The sequence below is a fragment of the Falco peregrinus genome, chromosome 10 (assembly GCF_023634155.1).
Source record: "Falco peregrinus isolate bFalPer1 chromosome 10, bFalPer1.pri, whole genome shotgun sequence".
Taxonomy (NCBI): Eukaryota; Metazoa; Chordata; class Aves; order Falconiformes; family Falconidae; genus Falco; species Falco peregrinus.
Genome location: NC_073730.1, coordinates 14,274,423 through 14,293,846, shown reverse-complemented (window position 1 = coordinate 14,293,846; position 19,424 = coordinate 14,274,423). Strand labels below are relative to the sequence as shown.

Sequence of the window (19,424 nt, the reverse complement as noted above, 5' to 3'; positions counted from 1 at the left end):
AGATACAAGCCAGATTCATTGATTTAATATTTTTGTCAATCTTTTGATTTGAGCAGAGCTCACCACATGATAAAACCATAAAAATTAGTTGTTTTAAATTGGTGTGTATTTCTGCTGTTTTACATTTGGGCAACTGTTGCCTTTTTCATGGAGTAAGGTCTGCAGTCTACTAGTATGTTTATATTGCCTTTTAAAGCTAGTTGGAGTCCATGTTTTCTGCCAGGTATGCTCAATGGTTCCCAAATGAAACTTCTCATAACCTCAGTTGCTGTCACCTCTCTGTATTTTAATAGGAAATTCCCATCTGTTCCTGCCCTCCATCCCTATTCCACCCCACCCAGCGGTATGCATACCAGTGTAATCCCAAACAATGTCGGTAGAAACATTCCCTGTCACCTCGGTGGGATTTGGATTCAGGCTCTATATCACTACCTATGAAAAAGCAAACAACCTTTTCCATATGAGCAGATGTATGTTTTGTACAAACTGATTTAAATGTATTCAGTCTGGGGAATTTGCAGGGAATAGATGACTCTTAGCATGAACTCCTTTTACAATGAAATGAAGTAATATGTAGTTTTCAACAGCAAACTTGTGACATCTGTCTTTAAGATCATGTTTGTCTCCTTGACTTACCTTGCTATTAAGGTAAACTCTTGTATGCTTTGTACTTAATGCTTGGTCCAATAATGGCCGTGAAAGTAACTTAGTCAAACTGTGGTTTTTCTCTTGTTACAGAAACATCATTTTAGCATTTGGTGGGACTTTAAGACATGGTCTCATTCCCAATCTGCTTGGCCAGGGGACACATGCCAGATATAATTGCCGTGATGCTGTATGGTGGTGGCTTCAGTGTATCCAGGACTACTGTAAAATTGTTCCAAATGGATTAGACATTCTCAGGTGTCCTGTTTCTAGGATGTACCCAAGAGATGACTCTTCTCCTCAGCCTGCAGGCACTATGGTAAAGTTCACTTCTGATTTAAGTATTTAACACAACTATAATTTCTTAATGAAAGGATGTAATTTTTCTAGCTATAAGAACCTGCCACTCTCTGTTTATGGTGCAATTTGATTATAGGACAAGAATTCCACATTTTAGGCACTTCTCTCTACTTCTGTATCACATGATTAGACAGGTGCAGGGGTTGGGGATGGAGAAAAAAATTCCATCAGCTTCTGAACTTTTTCCTCACTTTTTGTCTTGAAAATATGTTTATATGAAAAACAATATACAATGTATTGTCATTGAGAAAGATGCCACTGAAATTGTTAGATGCTTTTCTTTTGAAGTATCGTAAACTAGAGCCTAAGAATTGCTACTGTTTGCACGTTAGATAGAGCCTTTCTACATATTTTTCATCTTGCCTTTCACATTTCCTCCAAACACACGATCAATCTAGGATCAGCCACTTTATGAAGTGATACAGGAAGCAATGCAGCGACATATGGAAGGCATAAATTTCCGAGAAAGGAATGCTGGTCCACAGATAGATCAAAACATGAGAGATGAAGGTAATACATATAGAACTCTTGCTATGCAATTTAAAAGATGACAATGATATTTCATATTTCTTTTCCTCTAGCTATTCGGTATATTTTTGAAAAATTACTTAAAATACATTTAAGGATTTTAAAGTGCCTTATTGTTTATTTTCAGCAATGGTTTATGTTGTAGTACAAGTGATCTTTAAATAAAAATTCACTTAAAGTACAGTTGCCTTCAGAAACCCACCTCGGATCTTGTTTGGAGATGTTTTTGCTTATTTAGGAAGTTTGGATGGGGGTGGGGGCAGCTGGCATTTTGTTCTGTTTAAAACAAAGACTTCACACACATTCTTGCTTGGCAGGTTTTAATGTAACTGCAGGTGTTGATCTTGAAACTGGATTTGTCTTTGGAGGGAACCGCTTCAATTGTGGCACTTGGATGGATAAAATGGGAGAGAGTGACAGAGCTCGCAACAGAGGAATTCCAGCTACCCCAAGGTACAAAATCCAGGCTTTGAGGGGGGATTTTTAAATTACTTATTAAACTGAAATTCTTCAGTAGAACTACCATGCCTTCCGTTAACACATGTGAGAAGTCATCTGTTCTAAATGTTTCTGCCTGCTAAACTGTTAATGGTATTGTTTTCCTTTGTGCTCATATGAAGAAAAAAAGGTGTGTTTTCAGCAGGTGAAGCCCTCAACTTCAGGCGTGGTCTTAGCTCCTCGCAAAGATTCGACTTTTAAAGTGAAGTAGTAAAATGCAATTCAGGAAAAATTGGATACTTGTTGTACTAGCAGTAGTTTGTTGTTTAGACGTATTATAGGAGGTGTATCAATTGATAATAGTGTTGTTTGAATACTTATTTAGAATTCAAAAGTATCTACAACATTTATGTTTTTATAGTTGAGTTTATATGTTTTAAAAATAAGCTCTTCACTATGAGCTAGGAAATTGCTGCATGCATCCTTGCTTTAGTACAGTGTCAGTTTCAAATCAGTTGCCATCTGTGGGTGAGAACTGTAGGAAAACATTGTCTTGCTTGACAAGTCAAGCATTTTAATTGGGAACCAAGAGAAGCTGAGCTGTCTGCCCTAGAAAGGCTAAGCAGGTGATGCTGGAGAAAAATTTTACATCAAGCAGGCAGTAAAACTCAGTATGATATAATATGAAATTTATGCATTGGTGGTTATCTGAATATTGCCTGGAAAAAGAAGCAAGTCCAAGAAGTGCATTTATTGTTCATTTTAGTACTTCACTTTGGACTTGAGTATTCCATTATGGAGAAATATTACCGAAGTTTGACCAAAGTGTGTGTGTGTAGATGAGAATCTCTGTATTGAACAGTTCTAACATCAGAGGACCAAGTTGTTTGGGGCTGATCCTTTTTTCATGTTCTTAATCACTGGTATGAAATTATCTTGTATCTGTGCAAATTAGCTAGGTATAATACCTCTTTAAATTAGTCTATTGTACAGAAAAAAGTATCTGATAGCCAGTTTATGATGAATTTCATTCCCTGGCTGTTAGCTGATAGAACACCTCATCTGTTTTCAACCCTTTCCTCTGTTGTTTCTTTATCAGCTGCAATCCTACTGATGTAAATGGAAGTAAACTGGTGCAGTCTGCTTATGCTAATGTTCTCTTCTCTTATTCTTGGCCCTTCATGGAACTCAAAAGTACCCTATAAAACTGAGTGTGTCTAAAGGTGACAGATAAGCTTTGACATAGGTAAAGAATAGGCATCTAGGGAAAAATAATCTAAACCATGCCTACACAATGCTGTCAGAACTGAGCTACAACACAGGAAGAAAATCTAAGTTATTGGTAGCTTTCTGAAATTGTATCTTAATGTACAGCAGCAGCCAAAAAAGCTAGTAAAAAATAATAATAATGGGTGTCATCAGTAAAGGGTTTTTAGAACAAGACAGTGGGTATTATTCTGTCTTTGTGAAACCTTGCACCTGCAAGATGCACTTCTGTCTTGAGTGTTACATGTAGGGCTGGTCTCAAGAAGTACATAATAAAGAGTGGTACAGAGAAGGGCAGCTAAAACTCAAAGGAATGGAGTAGCTGTCTTGCAAGGAGAGATTGAAATGTCTAAGGACTTTATTTGCAGGAGAAATGGGTCACAGGTGTGACTCGGGTTTAGAAGATCATGGTGGTAGTGATGATGATGGAACTTTTACTCACAAAACACTGCAATGCTGTAACACTGTGGGATGCTCATACAGGAGAAACAGGACTAGTAGGGCAACAGGGAAAAATAAAGTGTCTAAGTAAGATACTTATAGATTATTTTTTTGAGTTACTTATTGAACTTTAACAGGCTTCTTAAAGTAATTCTTGGGCTTCTTTTATCATTATTATTTTAGAGATGGCTCTGCTGTGGAAATTGTTGGCCTGTGCAAGTCGGCTGTTCGCTGGTTGCTGGATTTATCACGGAAAAATGTGTTTCCATTCTGTGGAGTCACTGTAAAAAGACATGGTAAAAACAGGCACATCACATAACTGTGTTACTGGAGTACAAAATTAACTTAAACGTTATATGGCCATGATTTTATCATCAGGGATGACTATCAAACTACTTAAGAAGGTTTAGGGGTAAAAGGGGAAACACTTATGAGGTATTTTGTATGATTAAAAACTGTTGTTACTACAAGCGCTTCTTAAGAGTTGATATTGTCTTGTTAATATTTCAGATACTTTATTCCATGTATTCAGGTGTGGATTACAAAGGAATTTTGGATCCTAAATACCATTTTTAAAAATGGATATAAGTGATAGGATCATTATGTGTTATGATGATATACATCATTCATTACAAGAATGCGAAGTAAAATGACACAAGGCACTTTTTCACTCTCCTTTTTATTTTATTTTTTTTTAACTCTTTCAATATTCACAACACAGAAAACCTCTTCTTGTGAATATTTACATGGATATTTTTATGTCCCTTATCTTTCAGGGGATACTGCTCTGGTTACAAAGTTACTTTGTAAAGGATTATATTTGAGTGAATATATATGCCTTGTAAAGCCTTCTTACTCTTCAGTAAAGGATAATACTGAAAAACAATCATTTTAGTGGTTCTTTAACTGTATTTTAGAAAATGTGAATATGTGCGTTTGATATTTTTTTTTTTTTCTTTCCCTATTGGTCCTAAGACAGTACAGATTTTTAAGTCATGAACATACCTGTCACTTCAGGATTTCTTAAAATCTATGGCTAGAATAAGACAACTTAAAATTCAGTACACAGCGATATTACAATCTGTAGATGTAGAAATAATATTTCGAGGATTTATCTCTTTTGTTCCAAAAACTGTAAGCAGCTTTTTTTACATTGTTTGTTGTGTGTGTATTTCATAAAAGCATTGCTTATTTAAGATGTATGTCTGTCTCAGTCATGAAGATATCCCTAGCACAGTTCTGCTGACTAAAACTTGATGTTTTTCTAGTATCGCTTGAGGTTTGTGAGCTACTTGTGTTGAACTGTAGGACTGGCCTAAACATGAGGAAATCACCAGCTGGAGAGAGGTGATTTTAGGTCTGCTCCTGTTAAGTGTCAGGAATTCAGGAAGAGAAGGCTTTTAAAAGTGACACATCCTAATGTTTTGACAGTATTTGAAAGTCTCAAAACCAGAAAGAATCAGTATACCAGATATTATAAAAGAGCTGACATGTTACCATGCTGAAATGTTAATTATAAACTTTAAACTTCCTCAATTAAATATTTACTGTAGATCACAGTACCTTATTGTGTTTGCTCCTAGCTAAGTGCAAGTTAAAGTGCCGTGTAAAAAAAAAAAAAACAAAAAAACAAACCAAACACAACAAAAAAACCCGAAAAAAAAAAACCCCAAAAACTTGTGCACGTGTTGAAGTTGATCTGCGGTATAATACAAGTTCTAGATCACAACTTCTTACAAGGCTACTGTGGCCTTTATTGTGTTAGGAGTATCTTATGTAAAGCTTCAATAAGCAAAACAGTACTTCTGGTGTTACCACTGTGGCTGTTTTCCGAAAATAAAACCTGTATGTAACATCTTGCAGGAAAGGAGGAGACTATCACATATGATGAGTGGAACAGAAAAATTCAGGGCCACTTTGAAAGGCTGTTCTTTGTCTCTGAGAACCCAGCAGATCCTAATGAGAAACATCCAAATCTCGTTCACAAACGTGGAATTTATAAGGACAGTTATGGAGCTTCAAGTCCATGGTGTGATTACCAACTCAGGCCAAATTTTACAATAGCAATGGTTGTGGTAAGTGAGGGAGAGTGGGAGGAAGTATTTGTGCTTAGAATTTTCTTCGTTAATCAACTAAGCTTACATTGTAAGGTTCATCTGCATGGCATTATGCCAGGAGCATATATTGCTTAGAATAACTTTTTGAAAGGTTGTTTTATCCTCTGCTTGGTCTATCTTGGAGTATCCCCGAAAAATACATCCTTGACAGGACTGTAGCTAATGACATACCTGTCCGGTGTGTAGCTAGGATAAATTTGTAGTGTTTGCTGTATTCAGAATGTCTTCTAAGGTTAGGTCTGGGAGGCTGCTTTTCCCATCAAATTAGCTAAACAGCATGCATTGTTTGTCTTTATGGGGTTTGTAAAGAGCTTCAGTAATAATACTTGGCAAAAGTAATTAAAGTAAAATAAAAATTTAAAACAGTACTGGATAGCTTCTGTCCTCTTGCTTACTCTGACTTGTAGGTTCCAGAAGTTGATTCAGTAATACAAAACTTAAGCTTTTTGTAGTCTTTTGTGTTTATAAACACACTTTCATGTGCATACATGTGCAAAGTTTACTCATAAGGTCTTTATTATTTTATCAGGCTCCAGAGTTGTTCACACCTGAGAGAGCTTGGAAAGCTCTGCAGATAGCAGAGGAAAAGCTGCTTGGTCCGTTAGGCATGAAAACCTTAGACCCAGAGTAAGTATAGTAGATATAAGTGTGAATTACAAAACATAACAGCAGGAATTATTTGACATTTGGGCATGGTTATTTCTTTTCTTAAAATCCTCACATATATATACCTGTGAAATAGAGTTGCAATAAATACTTCCAGAACAATTATTTTGCTGTTCTAAAACTCCATGCAATTTATTTTATTTATGTAGAAAATCACCGGGTGGTGTTGGATGCCAAACAGTAAGCAAGTCAAGTATGGTATTATAAAAGGTGTGGAATTTGCATCTTGCTACATACTTAACATAGGATATGGTGCAGAGAGCTATATTTTTGAGTAAACGCATAAAGGCAAAATAATGAATTCAAGTCATTCCAAGACTTTAAGCTTGGGTTTGGAATTCCATTGACATGTAAAATACAGAACCTGGTGGAGTCCTCCCTAACTTTACCATAATTACATGTAAATACCGTGAAAAATTTAGTTCATTTGTTTTCCATTTATGTATCATTTTTGCTAAAGCTTTGTTTATATAATTTATTTTTTCTTTCTTGCAGTGATATGGTTTACTGTGGAGTATATGATAACGCTCTTGACAATGACAACTATAATGTAGCCAGAGGTTTTAATTATCACCAAGGACCTGTAAGAGCCAGTTTCTTCAGTTTTAGAAAATGTGCTGTCACCTTTTCGAACTGACAGCTATAGTAATAATCTTTTTTCATTCTTTGTTGTAGGAATGGCTGTGGCCTATTGGATATTTTCTTCGTGCCAAGTTGTATTTCTCAAAGTTGATTGGTCCAGAGATATATGCAAAAACTGTAGTTATGATTAAGAATGTTCTTTCTCGCCACTATGTTCACCTTGAAAGGTAAGATACCAACTAACACAGATTTGAAATACTCATTCAAACTAGTGGTATCCACTCTCCAGTTGCATGTAAAAGTACAGATCTAAATATGAACAGCATCTGTTTTCTACCTATAAAGTATACATACTGCTACATGTGCTATTGCAGATCTCAGGTCAGGTTTCAAGTACAGCTGAGATCTAGTGCTTTTTCTAGATTGCAGAATTAGTAGTACTTCCTGTGTGAAGACTGGGCAAAATAAACTTTATGTAAAAATTAGGTTCTGATTTCATATGAAAGATTAATTTCATAAAAACATGTTGGCAAGTTTTTTAAAAAACCAAAGTATTTCAAAACAACCTGCAAAACAAAATAGTTCAAGGGCTAGTAGTGACAGATTAAAATTGTGGCAGATAAACTGATGCAAAATATTGGTAGGGTTTCTTGTGTTGTAAATGAGGAAATCGGTATGACAGTGTTTCCACATCTTAATAACCCTGATAGTCTAAGAAGACAGAGGAACTTGCTTATGGCCCTTAAATGTTCCTTTGCATTTTGAGTTCTTCCTCTTAAAAACCAAACCAACAAACCCACACTATTTCCCCCCCCTTTTTCTGCCTGTATGTTTTTAATTCTTAAGGATTTGAGACAAATGAAAACAAACAAAACAAAGATCTCACCCTTGATATCTCTTACGTATAATCTGTTCTGCAGTACTTCAAATGTCCATTTATTTGTACCCAGGAAAGTAATTCAGTAGGACTAGTTGTGACAGAAGGGTTGGTTTGACCATGTGATGAAGAAAAGCAATCTGTTGGCAGCTTTTTGCCTTATGTAATATATTGTCCCAGTGCCGCCTTTGGTAGTGTTACCAAATAACTTGCAGTTTGGTAATATTCTTTGTTTTTTCTGCCTTACTTCTTCAATGGTTTACTTATACTCTTTTCTGGTATTTCATTTGTGTACAGAATTATTTATGTAGCAACAGGCTCAATTTCTGGGTATTTCTGCAAATATGTTGTTTTGTGGGATTTTTTTATTCCTATGGAGGAAAAAAGGGCTTGTGTAGTCATGCTGTCTTCCAGCCATTACAACTTTTTAGGACCATAATCCTGTTTCAAGTGCAGTTTGAATACCATTCAGTTATTTCATTCATATTCTTCCAGCTGCGAAATACCTGAATAAGAAACGTGAGCAACATGGCAGTAGTGCAAGTTCAGATATTAGTAGCAGAGACTGCCTTGAAAGAGAAGCACCCTCACAAAAAAAACCTACAGTTCCCAGTGCAGGGGAAAAAAAAGTTAATTAGTTCTCAGTTATTAAAGAACATACTGTGCCTGTAGGACAACAGACGTTTAGTCATAGTTTTCAGTTTCCTACTGAGATAATCTTCGAAAAAGTTCTAAAATTGAATGTTCTTTTAATTTCCATGTATAATCTAACAACAATACTTGTTTGTTTTTTCTTTTATTAGATCATCCTGGAAAGGACTTCCAGAACTGACCAATGAAAATGGACAGTATTGTCCTTTTAGCTGTGAAACTCAGGCCTGGTCAATTGGTGTTATCCTTGAAATCCTTTATGACTTGTAAAAGTTTATTTTGGTTGATTTGATGAAACTTTTGTGGTCTTATTATTGGGCAGAAACAGATACTTGGCTTATACTGCAAGGGAAATGTCCAGTTCTGCACAATCTCTTAAGCTGTGCCCTGACTTTCAAAGATGCTGAATGCCAGCAGCTGCTGTGCCCTCTAACTGTGTGGGGCTTCAGTTGTTTTTTTGAAAATCAGGCCATGACAATAAAATAAAACTGCAGTGCACTCTTGATGCAGAAACGTTTAGTAAGAAGCAATTTTAAGAATATGCACAAACTTAATTTTAAGTAGCTTAGGTTTTTTAGAATTTTCAAATCAAAATCTTAACGTAACAAAATGAGGTGGCTCTTTCCAGAGCTAAAACTAAGTAGCATGGCTCTTATTTTTTTTTTCTTTTCTTTGTCTTTTAAAGAATAAATGGATGTTTTGCAAATGCATGCTTATAGAGGAGTAGACTAACCTACAGCTTTCTGAGTTTGGTATGCTTTCTGCTGTAGCACCATACATTAATGAAGGCCTAATACGTTGTCTCTCTGTTGAACTGTATTATGGGGATTTTTTTTTTAATGTGTTCAGTTGAACGCTGCATTAAGCAACCACAGAAATAAAGGTTATGAATACTGTAATAAAACCTTTGAAGTTATATATAAAATTTTCAAAAACTTTATTTTGAGAGTTAACTTAAGCAATAATGAGATTATACTCTATGCTAATCCATTCTTAAACTTACGTAAATACTGTGGGCCATGCAGCCAACCTATTTCTTCATTTAAATCTGTTTTTCACCATGAGGAATTCATAAGAAGCATGTGCATACAATGCACAGCCTGTATGTTATGGGAGGCCAAAGATACAGAAGTCAATGTGCTTGACTGCTTAATTAAATTAACTTATTGAAGTGTCGTGGTCACCTCAGCTCTTTATTGGTAGGAAAATCCTAGCTGTATTGAAGTGGGTGGTAACACGTAACATGAGTGGGAAGAGATGTTAGTGTACCACCAGAAAAGGCAATATGTTTATAGTCCATTTGAAATTAAAACCAATAAGAATATGCATGCTACCTCTATGTGGTGTTCTCTTGGAACAGCGTCCAGTGAACATGATGCAAAACATCCATATTCTTTCATATTTTGATGCCTGGATGCCCTTATTGAGTTCAGTTCAGTGTTCCCAAACTGAAGGGTGGTTGACAGCGCAGCTGGTAATTCTCAACTCTCTGTTCACGCTATTTTTCCATCTTACTACCATAAAGAGATGGAGAGTGAGGCTGACAACGTTTTCCACTTCACAGGGAAAGAAAGCTAAACTGGTATTGTATTTCTTAATGTTAGACAGTATATGCTGAAAAAATACACACAGGATGTAATTACAATGCACTAATAACATGTAGATCAAGATTTTATTATATCCATATTTTAAGTTTTCTGTACCTGGTCTAAAGTACAGTGCAAGTGTGCTGTCGTGTTCAGGGAGGTGTGTTACAGATAGATATGTTTAAGGGCAATGTAATAGGCTGGAGATAGATGGATTGTGAGAAGTGGCTATATTCACACTGTTTATTTGAAAGTTTTATAAGTATTTGAACTCTTTTGCTGAAGTGTTCAGTACTTAAAAGTTACGAATAGGGAAGGTCTATATTGTACCTCAAATTTTGAGCTGCTGCAGTACATGAGTTGGGAAATATCTATCTTCTTGACAGAATGCATGAGAGATGTCATTTAATGAAAAACATTACTGAAATGTCAGCCACAAGTTTGTTTTGGGTTTTTTTTCTTAATCTGTAAGAGACATATAAAGTGTCTTTCATAATGTATTGACCTTTCAAAAATTCTTGATAATGATATTGAGATTTATGTTCTGCTGTATCACTAGCGTTGTACTGTTTTCCTAGATAATTATTTCTTGTTTATTATTTCAAGGTATGTTTCATAGCTCCTGTGGTTTGGAAAGCAGGGAGAATATGGCAGAATAAATTGTTCTTACTTGATAAAAACATTTTAAAATTGGAAGAACACCTTAAGAGCTATGACTGTTGATAGATTTCCACAAGGTGTGGTATTATATACATGGACAATAACCACTCAGTGTTAGGAAAAAAAAAAAAAATAGTGAGAAATTACTCATTAAAATCTTCCTGTGTTAATACAGATTACTTTCCACTGTTTTGCACAGTGCACTGCTGAGAGACTGCATATTTGTCACAAGGGTTTTTTTCTAATTTAATATTAAAATTTTAAAGAAATCATCTCTGTGTATACAAAAATACATATGTTATGGAACTTCTAAACATGCCCTTTTAAAATGTTGCTTCTGCACTGATTAGTTGAGCATAATTTTAGTGACAGATAAAAATTTTCAATAGGAGAAAAATATGTGCCATATTGGTTGATTTTGCTGTTAAGTAGCAACAAAAGTAAGATTTGAGGTTATAACGGGGGGGGGGGGGGGGGGGGGGGGGGAGGGGGATGTTGGTGGTTTATTGGGTTTGGGTTTTTTTTTTTTTAATCACAAAGCTACTCAATGCTTTGTCAAGCCAGACAGTTTAAAAATGAAGAGGGAAGAAAGCAATGTTAAATCTAATAATCATCTAGATGGACTGTATACCCAAGTCATTATTCCCTAAAAATAGTTGACTTATGTTGACTGACCCTGAACTATATTTTTATTCATTGGTATAATTTATATTATACACTCAAAAACCTCTAGTAATGTGAGTTCTAATCAGTAAAATGTTTTAGAAATAAACTAAAGACCTTAGAACTGTGAATCCATTGTGTTCCAGTTGGTGTTTCTTGATCTATATGGTATCAAGACATCTTTTTTGTCTTCCTCCCAGTTGAAATAATTTTGAATGTTACCAGTGTTTGTACAGTTAATAGCTCCTGATTTATTCAAAGATTATTAGCTTGAGAATTCAAGTAAAATAATGTATCATTCTCGCATGTTGTAATGTAAAATGGAAAGATGAGTTCTACGTGTCTGTCAAGCACAGCAACAACTGCTTTTAGAAAATGTCATTATTCATTTATTTCTGAAATGCACAAAATAAAATTCTTTACTTCAGACACCGTTAACCTTTTCACGTGGTTGATTGGAAAAAAGGCGAACACAAGAGATGATGATGCTTGTTAAGTTGCTGGCAGTTTTATACATGGGGGGAGATCACGAACTCCTCAAGTCACATAAATAGCAAGTAGTACAACAATAATCAACTTGTTAAAAAAAACACCACATGAATATGAGTCCTACACACAGATTCTTTCATTTGTGTCTGTAATTTCAGCTGGGTTTGAGTGGGATGGGGCTAGAAGAGCTCTGCATGTTACTTCTGCTATAAATTATAAAATTTTAAGTCATGGTATTGCAAATTCCCTAAGAGAACAATCCTAAGCCATACTGATTAACAGCTTCCAGTGATACACAGTTACTAGTTAATTAGTTAAATTTCTATCACTACAAAGAAGGGATTTCACTTTCCATTTCTGCTTTGTAAAAATGAAGCGGGCTGTGATAAAATTGTGTTTTGCAACTACCCCATTTCATTGCATGCTTTGTGAAATTAGGATTTTTCTAATCCTCTATTCAAACATTTTAAGAAAGTAACTTGTGCTATTCTATTGTATAATATTAAATTAATATCTTATTGAAAAATTGTTCAAGAAATGTAGAAATGACCAGTCGCTGAGTTGCTGGGGGCAGTGGGAGCAGCTGGTAATCTCAAAACTGCTAATTGCAAAACCTGTTGGCACTTCAAAGCAGCTCAATTCAGAAATAAATGGAACAAGTGTTAGTGGTGTGCGGGCAGATTGCTGCTGAAAGCTTCTGGGATTGCAGAGAGCAATTTGGGAGACGTGTTCAGTCAGGACATTTGAATTGTAGGTCACCCTAGAGAGAGACATGTAATCTCCTGAGAAAGGGCTGCCCCCGGCTGGGGCCAGGGCTACGCGGGCAGCCCTGCGGCCTCGGTGCTGCCCTGGGGGCCGCGGCCCTTGCGCCGGACGGTGCCCCGAGCCCCGCCGCCTCAGCGCCCGCCCGGGGCGGGAAAGCGGAGGGGCCGCGGCGGGAAGCGCCCGGGGCGGGAAAGCGGAGCGGCCGCAGCGGGAAGCGCCCGGCCGACAGCCGCGGGGCGCGGGCCTGCTTCCCCGCGGGGCGGGCGCAGCCTGCCCGCGGAAGGACCGCTTCTTCTGAGGCGGGCCGGGCGGGGGCTAGCGCCGGGAGCGCCGTGCGGGCCTCCGCGCCCGGTCGGCAAGGTGAGGCCGGTGTGCGCCTGGCCGCCTCGCCCGCTGGGCCTGGCAGCTGCGGGAGCCGGGTGAGCTCGCTGGCGGCCGTGAGCCTCAGCGGCGTGCGCGCAGCGCCGGCGGGTGAGGATCAGGTTGGTAAGATACAATAAATCATAACCGGTATGCTCAAACTAGCCTTTAACTGCGTCTGGCTTCTCCTGTGGCTACTGCGTAGGTGTGCATTAGTTACCTCTTAAAAGGTTATTTGGGTGACCTGCCCGAGCGAACACCCCTTTGTAGGCGCAGCCCGCCTACGTTCCGCTCCAGGCGCAGGGCAGGGCAGCGCCTCCTGGTCCGGGAGCAGCGGCCGACAGAGTCCGCCCTGCCGGAGCGTAACGAGCCCGGGCATTCGCCGGAGTCTCCCGCAGCGCCCCGAGAGCCGCTCAGCACCCAGCGCCGCCTGCGTAGCGAGCGTGTCGCTGCAGGTGAGCTCCGGGTCTGTCAGGAAGACAGGTGAAACTTGTCGGTTTGTTGTGCAAAAAAAAATAAAAAATAATTGGAGCTTACACACCTGCCGGTTTAATGTAGCAGCACGAGGGAGCGCTCAACCCTGAGCTATTCCCAGCCATTGAGACGTACCTGTGCGTTTGGTATTTCACAGAAGGTGCTCCCTAAATTAGAGCAGAGGTTTCCTAGTTCTGAGTCCTACTAAAAGGGCAGCTGTCCAAGTGTAAATTGGGGGAAGGGAATGCTGATTTCGGGCTATGAGCAGCACGTACAATCCTGAACAAGGCACACCTCCCCTGTTGTTTTAGTAACCACTGTTTCTCAGGGGGTCACATTCCAAAGCAGAACTGGCATGCAAACTTGCCACCAATTATGGTCATAATGAAAATGAACCCGAGAGCAATACAGAAAGAAAACTGTCTTTCTGATGGTTAGTCAGGTGGTACCATCAGCCACCTGTGCTGTTGCAGTTTCTTGAGTTCCTGTGATGTGTTTGTATCATTGTGTAATGCCTCCCTGAATCCATTTCTTTAAGAAATCTTTTATCTCTTTGTGCTATGTCTGTGCTATCTACAACTTTTCATCTACAGGTGGCTGTTCACCCTGTATAAAAATCTCATAGCAGTATAAAAATGAAGTCCAGTATAATTTTTACTGTTTGTCAAATACAGTCATTGTTTACCTCAGTGTCCTGTTCATGTAAACTTAATGTAATTTGCAAGATCCAGGAGCAAATTACTCTTGTGTCCATGTATGTGCCGCAGCAGTATCTCAGTACAACTTCAGAGACACTGTTCTCCCTATAGTGCCTTTTTGCAATGAGAACGAAAGCTGGCCACAAAAGAAATGAGTTGTGCTGCAGCCTGGTAAGGTTCTCCCAGTTGGATGATCCTGGCTCCCAGTACTAGTAGAGGTAAGTTCCTCGTGTTAAATTCTCTAAAGAAACATGGAGTTCTATATTTGTGAATTCTAAGTCTAACTTTGGCAAATAAACTGGAGCCTATTTTTGTGTAGCAATGAGAAACGTAAGATGATGTCTTCTAATCAGTTCTAAAGGAAGAAAAATTTGCAGTCACTTATGCAAAGGCACAAATAAGTATGGTTATTTTAAAGCCTGGTGCTCTAAAGTGAGGTTAGATGATAATAGTGGAAGTTTTTTTTTTAAAGTATTTCTTAGTGTCAAAATCAAGTAAAAATTCAGGAAAGCTGAAATGAAGATTTCTTGCAAGTGACATCTCAAGGAAAAGGTTTCTACAAAATGAGTAATCTGTTCTTTTGTGGGGTACGTTCAGAAGCTGTTTTATAAAGTTCTTTGTAGTTCTTATGACCATTGTCTACAGGGTCCTACATACAGCCTAGACCTGCAGAGTGGTATCTGCTCTAATAATATGCAATGAAAAATTGGTTTCAAATGCAAAAGTAAGATATTTTCAATAAGATATTAAATTAATATTATACAATAGAATAGCACAAGTTACTTTCTTAAAATGTTTGAATAGAGGATTAGAAAAATCCTAATTTCACAAATTTGCACAACACTCTGAAGGGCAGCAAAATAATGAGATAATATTGTCTTAGCAAGAGCAGTCATTGGAGGGCATTAGCAGGTTAACTGTTGTCAAGATGTTTTGTAGTATTATGCTTAAGGAGATTTTGGAGTAGAACTTTGGAATAAGTTGGTAGGTAAATTTTATGGATGTGAATGATTGATTTAAACACCACGGGTGGCATGTTAGAAAGGATCTTACTTGAATGTGTTGTGGCACCGTGGGCTGGCTGGAAGGAAACATCTCAGGAGAAAGCTAGGGGTTGATTGGGTAAGAACACTGCAACTTTTTATCATAGCTGAAAAATTCACCTTTCCAGTTTCATAGCAGAGTGGGGCGCCAGTTCGCCACCTCCCATTGTTCAGGCTCAGTTAAGACTGTGCTGGGTGGTTCAGTTCTCCGCTTCTTCTTTCTGGGACAATTTGTATTTCTGTATGGCCACATTTGCTTGTCTGTGTTTTAATGGCTGAAGCGTCCGTTCCCACAGGTCAAAGTCTTACTAATTGTTTTTAGATGTTTAGAAAACATTTCGGTAATGTATTCCCATATAGGGGAAGAGGAAAGGAATCATCTTGGACAGTTTGTTGTTTTAAAGTGATAATTGAAGGTAATGAGTAGACTTCAGTATTAAGAAGTTCAGGAGTCTGTTTATCTGTTTTATTGCAAAGTTCAAGAATCTTTTTATCTCCTAAAGAACAGGAAATGCTAGGATATGAAATCAGGTGCATGTTAGGCATTTATTTATTATTTGTGTCATTGTTCATCTAATGATTCCGTAATTGCTCACATGTGTGTCTGTCTCCTTATATGTTTTGTTTATGTATAAATAAACTTAGTGTGAAAGCTGAAAATAATTCTGCCTGGGCAATCTTTCAAGTATAAATGTGGTTATTTTATATTAAGTATTTTGTTACATGGATTATTTTTTTTAAATGGCATTCAGCTGGCACAGCATTTTTCTGGGACTATCAATTGCAAACAGTAAGGCTAAAAATGATGGAACTGTAAATGAAAATTAATAATATGGGACTCAGGAAATCTGTGTAGTGTTTAGATTTAGTTGCCACGAGTGTGCTGTGAATGCCTTTGTTCTCATAGATTATGAAAGATTTGTAGGCCTGAAATTTATGTTGTGATATTGTAAGTTAAAGAGAATTGCAAGGCTGTACACTAGGAATGAAAGCTGGTAATGGATAAGTCTAGATAAGAATACCAGCAGTAGGAAATCTAGATGGATTCAGGAACTGAGATATGGTAAGAAAAAAAAAGAATAAAAACAGTGATATGAAAAGGTAGAACATTTTAAGTGGCTCAGAACAGTTTTATATAAAATACAATAACAAAAGGAAAAATACAGAGTCTATAGCTGAAAAAAATCCAGGTGCATCTGTCCTACAGCTTTAAGTTCTACCCATCAGCTTTATGTGTTTTTAATGGGCTACACTTTTCAACAGTTATTCCAGTTACTGAAGCTGGGTGGGAACACCACATTTTCCAGATAATTTTGTAATTTGTAAAGCCCATAATCAGACCTACTGTGACAGCTGTTAAAGAGGTGGTTTTGTTTTCTTCTAATGGCTGTCTGGCTAGTATTGCTCCGGGTCTTTCCCCCAGCCTCTGGGGGCCATATTGATGCGTTTGGTACAGTTAGTTCAGAGATTTTCTCGAGGCTTCCAGGCACCATTCAGTTAAATTTAAACACCAGATGCTGTTATCAGCCGAATTAGAGTAAATACAGGGTAATTTAATTTCCATGCCTTGAGTAACTGTAGGTTTGTTTACTTTTGCATAATTTTGACTTTAGACAGTTTATACACCTTTACAACAGCAGTTAAAAGTAGAAATCAGAAGTATTAGAGCTATAAAGTATTGTTTGTTCAAGGGTAGGGGAGCTTAGATTGTGATTTGATACATTGTCAAAATATGTTCTTTAAAACAAGTCATACATAGGGGTGTTTTGCCTTCCTTGAAACAGAAGGTTGATACCTTTGTGGGAATCTAACACAGCAGACTCTAAATTCTGTTGTATTCGCAAAAAGCTGATATAATTTTTTACATTGGATTTATTAATTTGGGGAAAACATTCTCTGCAAGAATATTAAAAGCAAATACAAGCTAGTTGATAATAAGGTATATGTGTTAGTAGGAGTAATAGGTGACCATCTGGCTATTTCTGTCATGGTTTCAAAGCTGACCTTTGCATAAAAATTCTTTAAAACATGAAGGGTTTGAAGATTTTGAGCTTGTGTTGTTAAAAAGTTTTGTTGGAAGATTGACTAGATAAATTTTCAAGTTATAATATTAAAAAAGTAAATGTTTATTAGTTTAGTAGCTGGGATAGGAAGCCTTCAGTCAGGTAGTTAGACCCCTCTTCCAAATTTCAGTACATGCTTTTTTTATCAGTGATGAGGGAGTTGCTATAAACTGAATGTTGCTGTTAAATGTCATCTTGCTTCCTATCCTTCTCTAACTGCTAACATTAGTCTTTTTTTCTTCAAATTTTATTTTGCCGTTTTTTGAATAAATAAGAATATTTTATAGGTTGGATTGTTTGCCTTGATTTTCGTGGTCCTGTTCTGAAAAAATGATCAAATGTAATTTAATAACCTACTGTTCAACAGTAGTGTAACAAAGGTTTATGATGCTGTAGAAGTTTTGAAAAGGAACAGGCATTTTATTTCAAGCGTTATTTGTGGGTTTTAACTGTACAGTAATGTCTTAGCTCATAGCATTCATATTGTATAAAAGAAAAACTAACATAACTTCTGTTAGTCTAACAAGAGATGTTTATAACTGTTTCCATGCTCCAAAGCCTTCCATCAGAAAGATTTTGACAGGCAAATTAGCTTTTAATATATAACTCTTCAACTGTATCCATTTCAGATTCTGTAATCCTGTATAATCTCACTGAAAGTATTAAACTGAGGTTGCTTAAACTACTTGCATTAATGTTGCAATGAAACAGTCACTTCTATTTTTTTAATAGATTAATTCTGAGATAAGGCAGCTGAATGCAGAAAGTGGGGACCTGGGTTACAGTTTATGAGAAACCTTTGCAAAGAAATTTTTTTCAACAGTTAAAAAATCTAGTTTATGTATTTTTAATATGGGTAGGAGTTAATTTAGGGTTTTTTTTTTTCTAATTTTATTGTTACTGTAAGCAGATTTAAAAATCCTGTTTTCTTCAACAGGAAGCATGCCATTCATCCTGGAATAAAATAATTCATGTGTGAGACTCAAGAAAAAGTAAGGAAAATGAAGAACAAGAAGAGTATTCTCAGGTTTTCATGGAGTGTCCGTTATTGTATGGGCTGAGGCTGTACAACGAAGGTAATCTGCAGTCTGTTATCTTGATATTAATTAATGCCAGAATTGAGGAGTCCCTTTGTTGGACACAGCTGTCCATTGACTATATTTCCAGATCCTGAAAGATGAAGGAGGAGGAGATGGTGGTGGTCAAAATGTAGTTTGGTTTGGAAATACTGCCAACTGCCTGGTGAGATTTTTATTCCTAAGTATATTATGTCCTATTTTTACGTCTCCCCACCTGCATAGTAGGTTCTAGCAGGCATCACAGTCATAGGGCAGCTCTAGTGATACTGTATCAAAATGGAATGGTAGTCTGACTAGGGGTTCTGGACCACAGAATGGAAGAGTGGCTTGAGGAACTGGTCGTTTAGCATGGATGCATTTCCAGACTTACTTCAACTGTCATCTGTTTTTCACTTTTGAAAAATAGATACTTTTTAATATTGAAATCTCAGGGGGAAAAGAACTGTAGAAAATAAAAAACCCCACATTTTCTACCTGACTGTGGTCAAAAATCCGCATTTTTTTCCACCCCATTTCTGGCTCTTCAGCCAGTTCACTATGGTGTGTTAAAGAGGACTCTCAATTTCTCCATCCTTCATTTCACTCTTATTCAGTATAGCTGAAACACTGCTATGAATTTCACCCAGAAATCATCAAAATCACTGGAAACATAAATACTACATCAGACTCTAAGGTTTTATGTGCTTGAACTTGACACCTTAAAGTCTTTTGATGTCACATACAAAAGTAACTCATAATAGTAATTACTATAATAGTAACTTTTGTCTCATAAATTCAATTCTTAGCGTTCTCTATTTAATTTGCTATAATTATATACTCAACGTACTGCTAATAAATATGCTCTTTCAACATGTATATATGTTTGATGTATATATGTTTTCAAACATGGGGAAAGCAGTAGAAGTCAAGGATACTATAACATCTTCAACATATTTTTAGTATTAATGCTTTATTAAGTATTGTATTACATTAA

The 19,424-nt window shown here is 37.1% G+C and overlaps 1 protein-coding gene across 4 annotated transcripts in view; it reads left to right on the top strand.

Moving 5' to 3' along the window:
- Positions 1-11,150, top strand: part of AGL (amylo-alpha-1, 6-glucosidase, 4-alpha-glucanotransferase) — a 38,856-nt gene extending 27,706 nt beyond the window's left edge. For all 4 annotated transcript variants that reach the window (XM_027786551.2, XM_055815090.1, XM_055815091.1 and 1 more), the window contains exons 26-34: positions 739-964; positions 1,404-1,515; positions 1,851-1,986; positions 3,862-3,974; positions 5,542-5,753; positions 6,325-6,422; positions 6,957-7,044; positions 7,137-7,270; positions 8,724-11,150. In XM_027786551.2, coding sequence (XP_027642352.2) covers positions 739-964; positions 1,404-1,515; positions 1,851-1,986; positions 3,862-3,974; positions 5,542-5,753; positions 6,325-6,422; positions 6,957-7,044; positions 7,137-7,270; positions 8,724-8,841 — 1,237 coding nt within the window. In that variant the 3' untranslated portion in view covers positions 8,842-11,150. The remainder of the gene's footprint in view (positions 1-738; positions 965-1,403; positions 1,516-1,850; positions 1,987-3,861; positions 3,975-5,541; positions 5,754-6,324; positions 6,423-6,956; positions 7,045-7,136; positions 7,271-8,723) is intronic.
- The last annotated feature ends 8,274 nt before the right edge of the window (positions 11,151-19,424 follow it).